Genomic DNA, 13062 nt, shown 5'->3' with positions numbered 1-13062 from the left:
GTATCGCAGTGTTCCGATCCACATCAGGCAAATATGGTTTCTTTGATCCACACTCCAGAACACCCAGTGGTCTTCCTCTACTACTACAGTCACGTAATCGTGGTACAGCAGTGATGCTGAAATTCACTCTCCTCAGTGACATGATTAAGAGGATCCAAGATTCTTATGAAATGATGGAGATATCACCCTCTTGTAACTATGAACTGAAGCCTGTGCAGTTCTACAGTATGAGCACAGTCAACCTGAGTGATACTATCACAGACACAGTCTGCAGACCAACAGCTGCCACTGCTGTGGCATCTACTCACTCTGATACAACTGTTGATGAAGCAAACTCCTCTACTCCAAGGAGAAACACAACGACTGATCTGACTGAGAACATCTTTTGTCAAATGTCCATTTGTACGCCACCGGTGAAACAAAAAGAAGTCCACGTGACTCAGTTCACATCATATGAAGATCAGAATGAACCTCCTAATATACCAACTGAAGAACTATGCAGTGAATTAAGTTTCCTTCCATCAAGGGATGCTTTTTTATGTCAATCAAATGCTGCAATAACAAATGTTGCTTCCTGTGATCTTTCTGATATAGTTTTACAAAAACTGAAAAAAGTTAATAAACAACAAAGGCAAAAAATGAGAAGAAGATTAATGGCATCAGAGAAACCCAGAAATCAGAGAAAAGAAAACCAAAAAAGGAAAGAACGACAAAAGTATGCTTCAAACAAAGAGTACAAAGAAAAGAAAAAGTCTTGCACAAGCGAGGCATATAAAAACAATCCTGAAGTCAGACAGAAAAAACAACAGTATATTAGAAGACGTTACTGTGAAAATGATGAATTCAGACAGAAACAACAGCAATATATTAGAAGACGTTACTGTGAAAATGATGAATTCAGAAAGAAACAAAAACAATATGTTAAAAAACGTTTTTCTGAGAATGCTACAGTTAGAAAGAAACAACAACAATATATTAAAAGACGCTACTGTGACAATGCTGAATTTAGACAAAAACAAAAAAACTATATCACTAAAAGGTATCAAGAAAACCCTGAATTCAGAGAGAGACAGAGATCTCGAGTGACTCAGCGTTATGCACGTGATAACGCATTCAGAGTAAGACACAGACAACTAATGAAACAACTAATGCGAGACAGGTATCAAAGTAATCTTGCATTCAGGATTATGCACAACATGAGATGTGCAATGAAAATAAAAAGGAAATACAGATGGGTGAACAGACAAACCCAAGAGAGTGACAACAGTGTGATCAACGAGGCCATATCTGTGTTCAAATCACAAATCAAAGCTGGACCATCATACCCATGTACTGTATGCTTCAAGGCTTCATTTCCAAACCAAGTGCGACCCTGCACAAGGTCAAAGTATGTCAAAAACCCACATGTGGTTGCAACATGTTTGACTGGAAGATTTGTTCATGTTTGTGATGAAAACTGCAGAAATGAGCAGTGCAATGTTCCCGATGAGAGAAAGAGAGAGTGGATTTGTCACACCTGCCACGATCATCTTAAAAATGGATCCATGCCAGCGCTTGCTGTTGCCAATAAACTGGATCTTGCTGATACTCCACCTGAACTGTCTGATCTCAACATACTGGAGAGACATCTCATAGCCAAGTGCATACCATTTGCCAAGATCATTCCTCTTCCCAAAGGCAGACAAAGAGCAATTAGAGGAAATGTGGTCTGTGTCCCATCAGAGGTACAGGAAACTGTTGAAGCGTTGCCTCGATTAAGAATTAATTCTCAGGTCATGAGAGTAAAATTGAAGAGACGCTTGTCTTACAAAGGTCATCAGCTGTTTCAGACTGTAAGCTGGTCTAAACTTGTGCAAGCACTGCATAAACTCAAGCAGATTCATCCACAGTATAAGGATGTGAGCATCAGAGATGATGCTGAGCTGTGTGATCCAACACTTCCTGATGAAGATGATGATGATGATGAAAACATGAATGAGGACGATTATGATGAGGCTGATTTAATGGAAATTGACAGCTGTGAGAAAAATGCACTGAGTGAAGCACAAAATAAAAATGAACAGGATATTGACATGTTACCCTGTGATGGTGAACAATCACATGAACGGATGAGAGATGATTCAGAGCAAGAAGATGGACTGACTAATGGTGGTTTTGCACTCGAGTCCTGTTTGCAGCCCCCTGATGTGGCTGAGGAGATATTATGTTTCAGTGAAGGAATCTACTCTGTTGCTCCTGCAGAGAGAAACAATCCAATAAGTTTTTTCAAAACACCTAAACTGGAGGCCATGGCCTTCCCTGTGCAGTTTCCTACAGGCCAAAACACACTTGATGAAAGAAGGCTGATCAAAGTATCCCCCAGTGGGTATTTCAAATCAAGACTTTTCTGCATTGATGATCGTTTTGCCAAAGACACAAACTATTTATTCTTTGCACAGTTTGTGACTGAAATACACTTGGCTACATCCAGCATGACAGTACAGTTAAGGAAGGCAAAGCCTCTGACCAGAGATGGTAGAAAAATAACCTCAGGCATGTTACAAGATAAACATGAGGTGGAGAAACTGGTGCGAAATAAAGATGCAGTGAGATTCATGCAGCCTCTGAGAGGAACCCCAGCCTATTGGGAGAAAACAACAAGAGATCTTTTTGCCATGATCAGACAGTTGGGAACTCCCACGTTCTTTTGCACATTTTCAGCTGCTGAAATGCGCTGGCCTGAAGTGATCGAGGCAATAACAAGGCAGCAAGGTGAACAAGTGAATTTTGAAGGACTCGACTGGTCAGCAAAGTGTGACATCCTGAGAAGCAATCCTGTCACAACAATGCGCATGTTTGACAAGAGAGTTGAAGCATTATTCAGAGATTTACTCTTATCTCCTGCAGAGCCACTTGGCAAAGTCATTGACTACTTTTACAGAGTTGAGTTTCAGCACAGAGGAAGCCCACACATACACTGCCTCCTGTGGGTAGAAGGTGCTCCTGTGTTTGAGGAGGATGATGAGCAAACTGTTCTTGATTTTATAAACAAATACATCACAGCTCAGCTGCCTGATCCACATAAACAACCTGAACTGTACAAAAAAGTAACAGAAGTGCAAAAACACAGTAAGAACCACACAAAGACGTGCTTTAGGAGTTTAAGCTCCGGGTGCCGTTTTGGTTTTCCCAAACCACCCTGCAATGAGACAATGATCACAAGACCCAGTGAGGATGATGCACTGGAAGTAGAAACGGCAAAGAACAAGCTCAGACCACTGAACCAGCTGCTGAATGAACCTGAAACTGCTTCCATGAGTTTAGAGCAGCTCTTGGAAAGATGCAAGTTGACACATGCAGAATATGAGAGATACCTGAATAAAATGAACATGAGGAGTACGATCATACTAAAGCGTGATCCAAAAGACTCTTGGATAAACGGCTATAATCCACATCTGCTTGAAGCCTGGAACAGTAATATCGACATAAGCTTTGTTTTAGATGCTTTTGGTGCTGCAAATTATTTAATGAAATATATATCAAAAAAAGAGGGCGGGCTATCTGAGTACCTGAAAACTGTCATTGAGAACTCCCATAAGGACAGTGTAAATGAGTGCGATGAAATGAGAGCCGTCATGCAGGCATATTCAAAGAAGCGAGAGATCAGTGCACAGGAGTGTGTTGCTCGTGCATGTGGTCTTCACATGAAGCAATGCTCACGTGCTGTAATATTCATTCCAACTGATGATAATCCTGTGAAAATGAGTCGTCCCCTGTCAGTTCTGGACAACACAACACCTGAGTCTTCCAATGTTTGGATGACATCTTTGAATGACAAATACAAAGCCAGACCTGAAACACCAGAGTATGAGGAGATGTGCATGGCAGACTTTGCTGCTACTTGCAGGATTGTCTATGGCCAACAGAAAAAAGGTAAAGATGTTTTGCCCCTTCTCAATGAGATGGGGTTTGTGCAAAGGCGCAAAAACAATAAGCCTGCTATCATCAGATTTCACCGCTGCTCACAAGAAAAACATCCAGAGCAATATTACGGAAGACTGCTTAAACTGTACCTTCCTCATCGTTCAGACCACGAACTGAAAACACCATCGTTGCCAACCTATCAGGCTTTCTATGGTGCTGGCTGTGTACAGCTACCAGGTACTGACCATCTTGAGTACGTGCAACACATTGTCAAAAGAAACAGAGAAAAATATGAGAAAAACAGTGAGGAGATCGAGAGCGCTGTTGAGGAATATGAGCAGAACAGAGGTGTGACTGACGAATGGTGTAATCTGGCACCTGAATCAGATCTCGTAAGGTTGCCACTTGTCGAACAAGAAAGAGAGCGAGACAATGAAAATGAACAGGAAGATGTGCCCGACTACAGCCGTCAGGCTGATGCTTCAACAGAAGTCAGAGCCATCAGGGAACCCCCTGCTATTGATCCCACATTGTTACGTCAGATGTTTCAAAATCTGAATAAGAAGCAAGCCTGCATATTTTATGCAGTTAGAGACTGGTGCATTAAAAGAGTCTGTGCTCTAAATCCAGAGCAGTTTTTCTTTTATATTAATGGTGGTGCCGGAACAGGAAAATCACATCTAATCAAATGCATCTACTCAGAAGCATCTAAGATACTGAGCAAAGTGCCCAGATATGCAGACGACGTTGACATATCAAAACCCACCGTCCTGTTAACTGCTTTCACTGGGACTGCAGCTTTTAACATTTCTGGAACAACACTGCATTCTCTTCTCAAGCTCCCGAGAAGCTTAAAACCTCCCATTCAGGGACTTGGCAATCAGCTGGATGAAGTCAGATCAGAACTTTTGAATGCTGAAATAATCGTCATTGACGAAGTGTCTATGGTGTCAAGACATCTGTTTGCATATGTAGATGCAAGACTCAAACAGATCAAAGGGACTCGGAGACCCTTTGGAGGCATGTCAGTCATTGCTGTCGGAGACTTCTATCAGCTACCCCCAGTGCGACAGTCTAAACCTCTCTGTGTGCACGACCCGTCTGAGATCGACCTGTGGCGGGAGCATTTTCAGATGATCACTCTGACTGAGATTATGCGTCAGAAAGATGATGTTGTCTTTGCTGAGATGCTGAACAGAATTCGTGTAAAAGGAAAGTTGGATGAGCTTTGCGAAGCAGATAGAAATTTGTTGTTACAGGCCATAACTGAACCAGCCCATTGTCCGACTGATGCATTGCACATTTTTGCAACTAATAAAGAAGTGGATGCACACAACTCTTCAACACTGGCTCTGCTCCACACTCATATCATTGACATCCATGCAGATGATTATAGAAAAGATCCTAGAACTGGCAGAATGGCACTTCAAGACAGACCATTGAAAGGAGGTAAAAACGAGTTACCAGACACACTGAAAGTTGCAGAAGGAGCTCGTGTCATGCTCACCAGAAACATTGACATACAAAATGGTTTGGTTAATGGAGCTTTTGGAATACTACTTAGAGTAGTTTACTCTGAAAATGACCAACACATCATCAAGCTTGGACTTAAAATGGATAATGAGACATCTGGAAAGAATAACCGCACACCAGCAGACGATATGGTGTACATTGAGAGAGCAGAGGAGAATCTGAAGCAGAAAGGAGTGGTACGAAGACAGTTCCCAGTGAAGCTGGCCTTTGCATGTACAATACATAAGGTACAGGGTATGACAACTACATCAGCTGTTGTCTCTCTTAAGAGCATTTTTGAGCCCGGCATGGCCTACGTAGCTGTCAGTAGAGTGACGTCTCTCAGTGGACTGTATCTTCTTGATATGGAGGAGAAAAAAATATTCACCAACCCAGAAATCACTGCAGCGCTTGAGAACATGAGACAAGCCAACCTTGATGACATGATGCCTCTTCTACACGTGAGGCAAACACTGAGCAGGTCAGAGGTTTTCACCATTGTTCATCATAATACAGAGGGACTGCCAGCTCACATTAATGACATCAAAAGTCACCATGAATTGTGTCTAGCAGATGTTTTGTGCCTAACAGAAACACACCTGCGGGGCTCTTTTGTCGCAGAGAGTCTCCACTTGGAAAATTACAATTTGTTCAAACGCAACAGACACCTGTCCTACACAAACTTTCCCCAGATGGCAAACAGAAGTGGTGGTGGAGTTGCTGTTTATGTGAAAAGTGACATTCAAGTGCATGAAAAACAGTACATCCATAATGTAACTGACCTTGAATTTCTGGCTTTAAAGGTTGAAGCACCAGTCAGTGCTCTGATTGCAGTTGTATACAGACCTCCAGACTACACTCTGAGGCCATTCCTGAAAAACCTGGTAAGCCTATTAGACTCATTGGAGATCATGGACTGTCATCCCATCATAGTTTGTGGTGATTTTAATGAGAATGTTTTATCCAGTGCAAACAAACTAATCCTGGAGCTGTTTGAGTCTAGGGGATACGCACAGGTCATCACTGCCCCTACCACAGAGAAGAACACACTGCTTGACCTACCATGACCCAGTATACTGTGTATTGTCCTGTGATGATTCATGATCTAGATCTTTGAATACAGTAAGTAATATCTATATTTTTGAATGACTTAAGAAAGTAGAGCGATATTTAAAAGTTGACGCTCTGCATTGCAGTATAATGGTTGAATTGTTTACATAAAATACAATTACATGAATTAAGTAATGATATCAGTAAAAGATGACAATTTTATTTATTACAGAAAATCTAAAATTCACTAACAGTAACCTATAAATGTCAGAAAAATCAAATATAGCAGTTTGAAACGAACAGTGTAGGCATATCCTCTCTGCAGCCAGGCTTCAACATCCTGCCAGGCTGCCCCAGTCTCACTGTGGCTGGGAGGGAGGGAGGGTGGACCAGAGGATTGCCTACACAACACATAAATGTTCAACAGCTTCTTCATTGTTTCTGAGAGAACAATAATGACTAAAGGTTGCTTTTTAAAAAAACAAACAAACAAACAAACAAACAAACAAACAAACAAACCTAATTACAGCAATAATGACAGTTAAGCCACTTTATGTGTGCCTCTATTTTGAAATAATATTTACAAAAATATTATTATTTTGGTTTGTTATAAACTTTAAACTTTTTCAAAAGTACACAATTATATTTTTGGACAAATTTTTCTATGAAACATAAATTTTTATGAGCTTTTATCATGTTTCTGGCCAGTGCAATCATCAGGGTGGGTCTGGGTTGATAACTGCACATTTCTGGCCAGAAATGTTTCAGCAGTGTTACATATGTAGTGCATATGTTACACTTGCTTTCTGTTACCAGCTGATACCCTACATTTGTATAGACATTTGATGGTGTGAGGTTGGGGAGTTGAGTGGGAGGGGGGGGGGGGGGGGGGGGGGGAGGGTACGGTGGGAGTTGAGGGGGGGGGGGGTCCTGTTAGGTTTCCTTTGTTTTTCTTTTTTTTTCTTTTTAAGAGAGACACAGTCCTCCTGTGTCTTCTCCAATCTTCACATGTAAAATCCAACAATGTGAAGCACATAGCAGCCAGAAACTGTAATGCCACAGATCAGAGAAACTTCATCATCACCATCTTCATCGCCATACGATCAGAGCGTGAGACTTCACATCTGGAGCACAGGAGAGATTCTGTGATAAGTCTTCCTTCTAGCTTGTCCCACAAGCAGTCGGTGAGATTTACTAACAACAAAAAGGGTTAATGACATTATTTCCATGAAAACATGTATTCATTCTTTGTGAAGTGTTTAAATTGTGTTTTCACTTGACCTTAGGAGTGTTAGAGTGTATTGTAATGTCTGTACTCAGGTGTTTCCCTCTGTGATCCATCCCCTTCAGAGCCGAGACACTCAGGACTGAACAGACTGCACAGTTTCTGTGACTGAGCCTCCAAAACACCTTCTTTGAAACCACTCATGATAGAAGGGCTTCATATTTGCAGCAGCACTACTACAGGTATTCAGTTTATTACAGGATGTGTTTGTTTCTTAGGACCAGCTCTGAGTGCACACTACCTAACATATACACCTTTCTGTTTATTACAAACCAACTACTCTGGATCATACGGCCAGTTGGCAGGAATGTTGCTGCAGGAAAACATCCCTGGAGATCACCATCATTGTCAGACTGACTGTGCCTCCTCTGTGCAGTGTCAAGATCCTCCCTAAATGAGTGTGTAAGTTAACATTTTCATTATTTTATTCCCTTTGACAAGACAAGTATCACTGATATTTACATTTACAACTACATATTCCTGTTTTCTGCTCTTCTTTTAAAGTCCTCAGCTATCCTGCTTCTGTGCTGCTTGCCACACATCAAACACTGGCCGGATGACAGGGAGGATCCACTCTGAAGTCACTGGACATGATGAGGATCATATGGGACTTCATAGTTTCACAGAAACGTTGTGCTCTGTGATTACAGGTTTTAAATGGACATAATGACTGCCTCTCTCTGATCAACAGGCTAAAGGATTGTTGTCATTGTTAGTGCTCTGTACAATGTATGCTTATTTAGTATTTCATCACAGAGCAAACCTTTTTTTCTTTAACATATTTTTATTTTTTTATTTGTGGGGATAGGTTAATTGATTAATCCAAATTGTCACTAGGTGTGAATGTGCGAGTGAATGTGAGTGTGAATGGTTGTCTGTCCCTGTGTGTTGGCCCTGTGACAGACTGGCGACCTGTCCAGGGTGTACCCCGCCTTTCGCCCTATGACAGCTGGGATAGGCTCCAGCGCCCCCCGCGACCCTGGAAAGGATAAGCGGAAGCGAATGGATGGATGGATGGATATTTTTATTTTGTTCTAATGTTGAATTAACTGTGGGGATTTTTTTTAAGTGGGCACTCGGGATGTCATATGACCAGAAATGTGGTAACTGGAATTCAACAGTATGGAAGAAAAAATCTGCTAAGAACAAAACACACACAAAACCCCCCAAGAAAATTCAAATTCATTCCATGTAATCCAATCTAAAACATTTTAAACTGCTGAACAGCAACACAAACAGCGTTAAAAAACAGTGTTAACAGAATGATTATGATGATTTTGTACCAAAGTTTCAGGTCACATGGCACACCTAGTGTGTAGTGTGGGGTATCAGCTGGTAAGTATAGTTTTTTTTTTTTTCATATTTGTGTCCTTAGAGTTCAGATAGATAAAGCCTTGTGTATAATAATTAGTCATAACCACAACTCAAAGTCAGGGACTAACTAATTTTGGGACTTTGTGTCTGAGCCCAGGTTAAAACAATGTGTAAAAAAGCATTTAGTGGCATGGCTGAACAATGCTGTATTGATACTTATTTATCCATGTTCACAAAAAGGACTAATGTGTTTATTTGATTATTTGCATGTGTTAAACTGTGTCACCACCTTACGCTTTCATTTGACTTTACTCAAAAATCTCTATACAGTTCTCTTTTACCACTGTGTGGACTCTGTTTACATTAAAACATAAAGAAGAATGAGTAATAAAAAGATGTGTAGACAGATTAAGTAGGACGATAGAAACAGCTGTTCAGCCATGTTCTAAGAAACCAACACAATTTAAAGGTTCAGGATTGTGGTTTTAAAAGTTGAATTTTCATGTATTTCATATCTTGCTTATTATTTTTTATTTAGTTATTTAATTTAGTTATTTTTATTTATTCTACTAGTCCTTTTCAGAAAGAAGCTGTAAAATATGACTTAAGATTTTTATGTTATTTTCTATGACATACAAAACAAATTGATGTATGTAATACTATTAAACATGATATACACATGTGTATATGTCTGAAAAACATCATGCTGTATATTAAAGTTTGTATTTTCTCCAGAATTTTTGTTCATCTTTTAAGTTCATTTCAATTAGAAGAATTTGAACTTTTAATATTCATTCAGAGGTTTTCTGACTCTAAATTTTCTTTTGTCATTACTCATCTTTTTATTATTTACATTTTAAACATGTTTAGCTTTTTTCCAACTTCTTCTGTGTGAACATCAGCTTTCAAAAGTTCTAAACTTTTGTTTTCAGGTGAAAATTTCTGTATTTTCCAGCTCATTCGGAATTTTTAACTTAACATTCAGCAATTAATTCATTTCAGTGCATACATTCAGATTCAAGCATTCACACTGCAGTTTCTTCAGAAAATGCACTTTCTAGTTAGTGTGAATGCTTGAAAAGCATTCACAGTATTGTTCTTCTAATCTTTATTATTATTAGTGTGAATGCTTGAAAAGCATTCACAGTATTGTTATTCTAATCTTTATTATTAGTGTGAATGCTTGAAAAGCATTCACAGTATTGTTATTCTAATCTTTATTATTATTATTATTATTATTATTATATTTTATTCTGTATTCCGTACGTTTTTTGTAATCCTATAACTTCAAAACCGTTCAACTTAGAAAAACCATTCAAACACCGTTAGATTCCTATTCTTTTGGACAACACTGCTTCTATTTTTCATATTTTTAACATTTATATTTTTAATTTTATTCAACTTTATTCAACAAAAATTTATAATGTATTTCAATGGGGAGACCCTTCAAATCCTCATTCAACTTACTCATTTTTAAACTCTTACTACTTCCACATACATTGACATAGAGCCACCATTCAAACTTTAAAACGAAGACAAGACATTCAACTATTCAACTTGTATTTATCTTTTCAATATCTATTATACTTTTTCTTCAGTTCCAGTTTAAGTTTCATGATGTTTTTTCACCCGTTTCAGAGTTTATAATGGGTGTGTATGGGACGGAATGTTGGGGCTAGAGTGAGGCAGCTCAACTGCTAGAGTGAGAGGAGCAAAAAAATTAATCTTAAAATCTTTTTTAAAACTGCTGCTGTGTCCGCAGCGTTTGCTCTACAGGTATGATTTTACCCTCAAAACGTAGCCATGGCTGTCCTCTTTCATCCAATGTGTTTACTATTGTACTAGGTGTTATGGTTCTTTCATAAATGTCACCAATGCACAGCCTCCTCCCTCCAACTCTTCCATAGACTCTAATGTTAAAATGGCTCAGAAGGTTCGTTTGAAAATCAGAAGAGCATGGTGTCTTTACACTGTCACCACGTCCATATAATAAACTCCACAGGCATGAAAACTGAGAATTAGGTAGACTAGACATGGCTGTCGCTCACGGTGAAAGAATTTTGTCAATACGACATGTACTTTTCATTTGGGAAGAATTTGTTTGGGCCTGACTTTTCTGTTCATTTTAAGCAGCAAAAGTGAGGTGCATGTCTGTGTACGTGTGTATGGAGCCATTGGGTGCAGTCACTATAGCAACCAGGCTCACACCTGCCTGCTTAACGAGCTCTGCCTGCCACTGTGCCAAGATTCATCTTAAGCACTTCTCTTTCAACTGCTGCTGTGTCCACAGTGTTACAGCCATCATTTTACCCTCAAATTGTCGCCATTATTGTTCTCTTTCCAACACCGTGTCTTTCAAAGCTCAGGCATTTAAACTTTTTAAACTGTGTGGATCAAAGTGGAGGGATCACATTTGAGTCATTCAGTGATTCAAAGAATATGACCTTTTGATATTCATTCAGATGTTTTCTGACTCTAAATGTTCTTTTCTCATTTCTTAGGGTTTTCTAATTTACATTTAAAACATTTTCAGTTTTTTTCCAACTCCTTCTTCTGTGTAACCTTCAGCTTTTAGCAGTTCAGCACCTTTGTTTTCAGGTTAAATTCGGGTTTTTTTTGTTTTTTTTTAATCTCATTCAATATTTTTAACTCAAAATTCAGCAATTAATTCATTTCAGTGCATACATTCAGATTCAAGCATTCACACTGCAGTTTCTTCAGAAAATGCACTTTCTAGTTATTATTAGTGTGAATGCTTGAAAAGCATTCACAGTATTGTTATTCGAATCTTTATTAGTGTGAATGCTTGAAAAGCATTCACAGTATTGTTCTTCTAATCTTTATTATTATATTTTATCTATTCCGTACGTTTTTTGAAAGCCTACTCCTTCAAAACCGTTCAACTTAGAAAAACCATTCAAACATCGTTAGATTCCTATTATTTTGGACATGATTGCTTGTATTTTTCTCATTTTTAACATTTATATTTTTAATTTTATTCAACTTTATTCAACAAAAATTTCCCATGTATTTCAATGGGGAGACCCTTCAAATTCTCATTCAACTTACTCATTTTTAAACTCTTACTACTTCCACATACATTGACATAGAGCCACCATTCAAACTTTAAAACGAAGACAAGACATTCAACTATTCAACTTGTATTTATCTTTTCAATATCTATTATACTTTTTCTTCAGTTCCAGTTTAAGTTTCATGATGTTTTTTCACCCGTTTCAAAATTTATAATGGGTGTGTATGGGACGGAATGTTGGGGCTAGAGTGAGGCAGCTCAACTGCTAGAGTGAGAGGAGCAAAAAAATTAATCTTAAAATATTTTTTAAAACTGCTGCTGTGTCCACAGCGTTTGCTCTACAGCCACCATTTTACCCTCAAAACGTAGCCATCGCTGTCCTCTTTCATCCAATGTGTTTACTATTGTACTAGGTGTTATGGTTCTTTCATAAATGTCACCAATGCACAGCCTCCTCCCTCCAACTCTTCCATAGACTCTAATGTTAAAATGGCTCAGAAGGTTCGTTTGAAAATCAGAAGAGCATGGTGTCTTTCCACTGTCACCACGTCCATATAATAAACTCCACAGACATGAAAACTGAGAATTTGGTAGACTAGACATTGCTGTCGCTCACGGTGAAAGAATTTCGTCAATACGACTTTTACTTTTCATTTGGGAACGATTTGTTTCGGCCTGACTTTTCTGTTCATTTTAAGGAGCAAAAGTGAGGTGCATGTCTGTGTCGTGTGTATGGAGCCACTGGGTGCAGTCACTATAGCAACCAGGCTCACACCTGCCTGCTTAACGAGCTCTCTCTCACTCTGTGCCAAGATTCATCTTAAACACTTCTCTTTCAACTGCTGCTGTGTCCACAGTGTTACAGCCATCATTTTACCCTCAAAACGTCGCCATCGTTGTTCTTTTTCCAACATCTTGTCTTTCAAAGCTCAGAGATGTAAACTTTTTAAACTGTGTGGGTCCA

At 39.1% G+C, this 13062-nt stretch overlaps 1 protein-coding gene across 2 annotated transcripts; it reads left to right on the top strand.

Moving 5' to 3' along the window:
• Positions 1 to 4842: 4842 nt before the first annotated feature.
• On the top strand, positions 4843 to 9776 carry LOC309698773 (ATP-dependent DNA helicase PIF1-like). Of its 2 annotated transcripts, XR_014274176.1 has the most exons (4): positions 4843 to 6299; positions 7816 to 7932; positions 8049 to 8152; positions 8255 to 9776. XR_014274176.1 is itself a non-coding variant. In XM_082521448.1 (2 exons), the coding sequence occupies exons 1-2, from the start codon at positions 4848 to 4850 to the stop codon at positions 7834 to 7836; spliced, it is 1473 nt and encodes a 490-aa protein (XP_082377574.1). In that variant the 5' UTR covers positions 4843 to 4847; the 3' UTR covers positions 7837 to 8039. The 2 variants fall into 2 exon arrangements, 1 of the variants encoding a protein (XP_082377574.1); XM_082521448.1 differs by lacking the exons at positions 8049 to 8152; positions 8255 to 9776 and having other exon boundaries at positions 7816 to 8039.
• Positions 9777 to 13062: the final 3286 nt, after the last annotated feature.

This window comes from Aulonocara stuartgranti (genome assembly GCF_965226115.1).
Source record: "Aulonocara stuartgranti genome assembly, chromosome: 22".
In the NCBI taxonomy this organism is placed as follows: domain Eukaryota; kingdom Metazoa; phylum Chordata; class Actinopteri; order Cichliformes; family Cichlidae; genus Aulonocara; species Aulonocara stuartgranti.
This window is presented reverse-complemented; position numbering and strand designations above follow the sequence as displayed.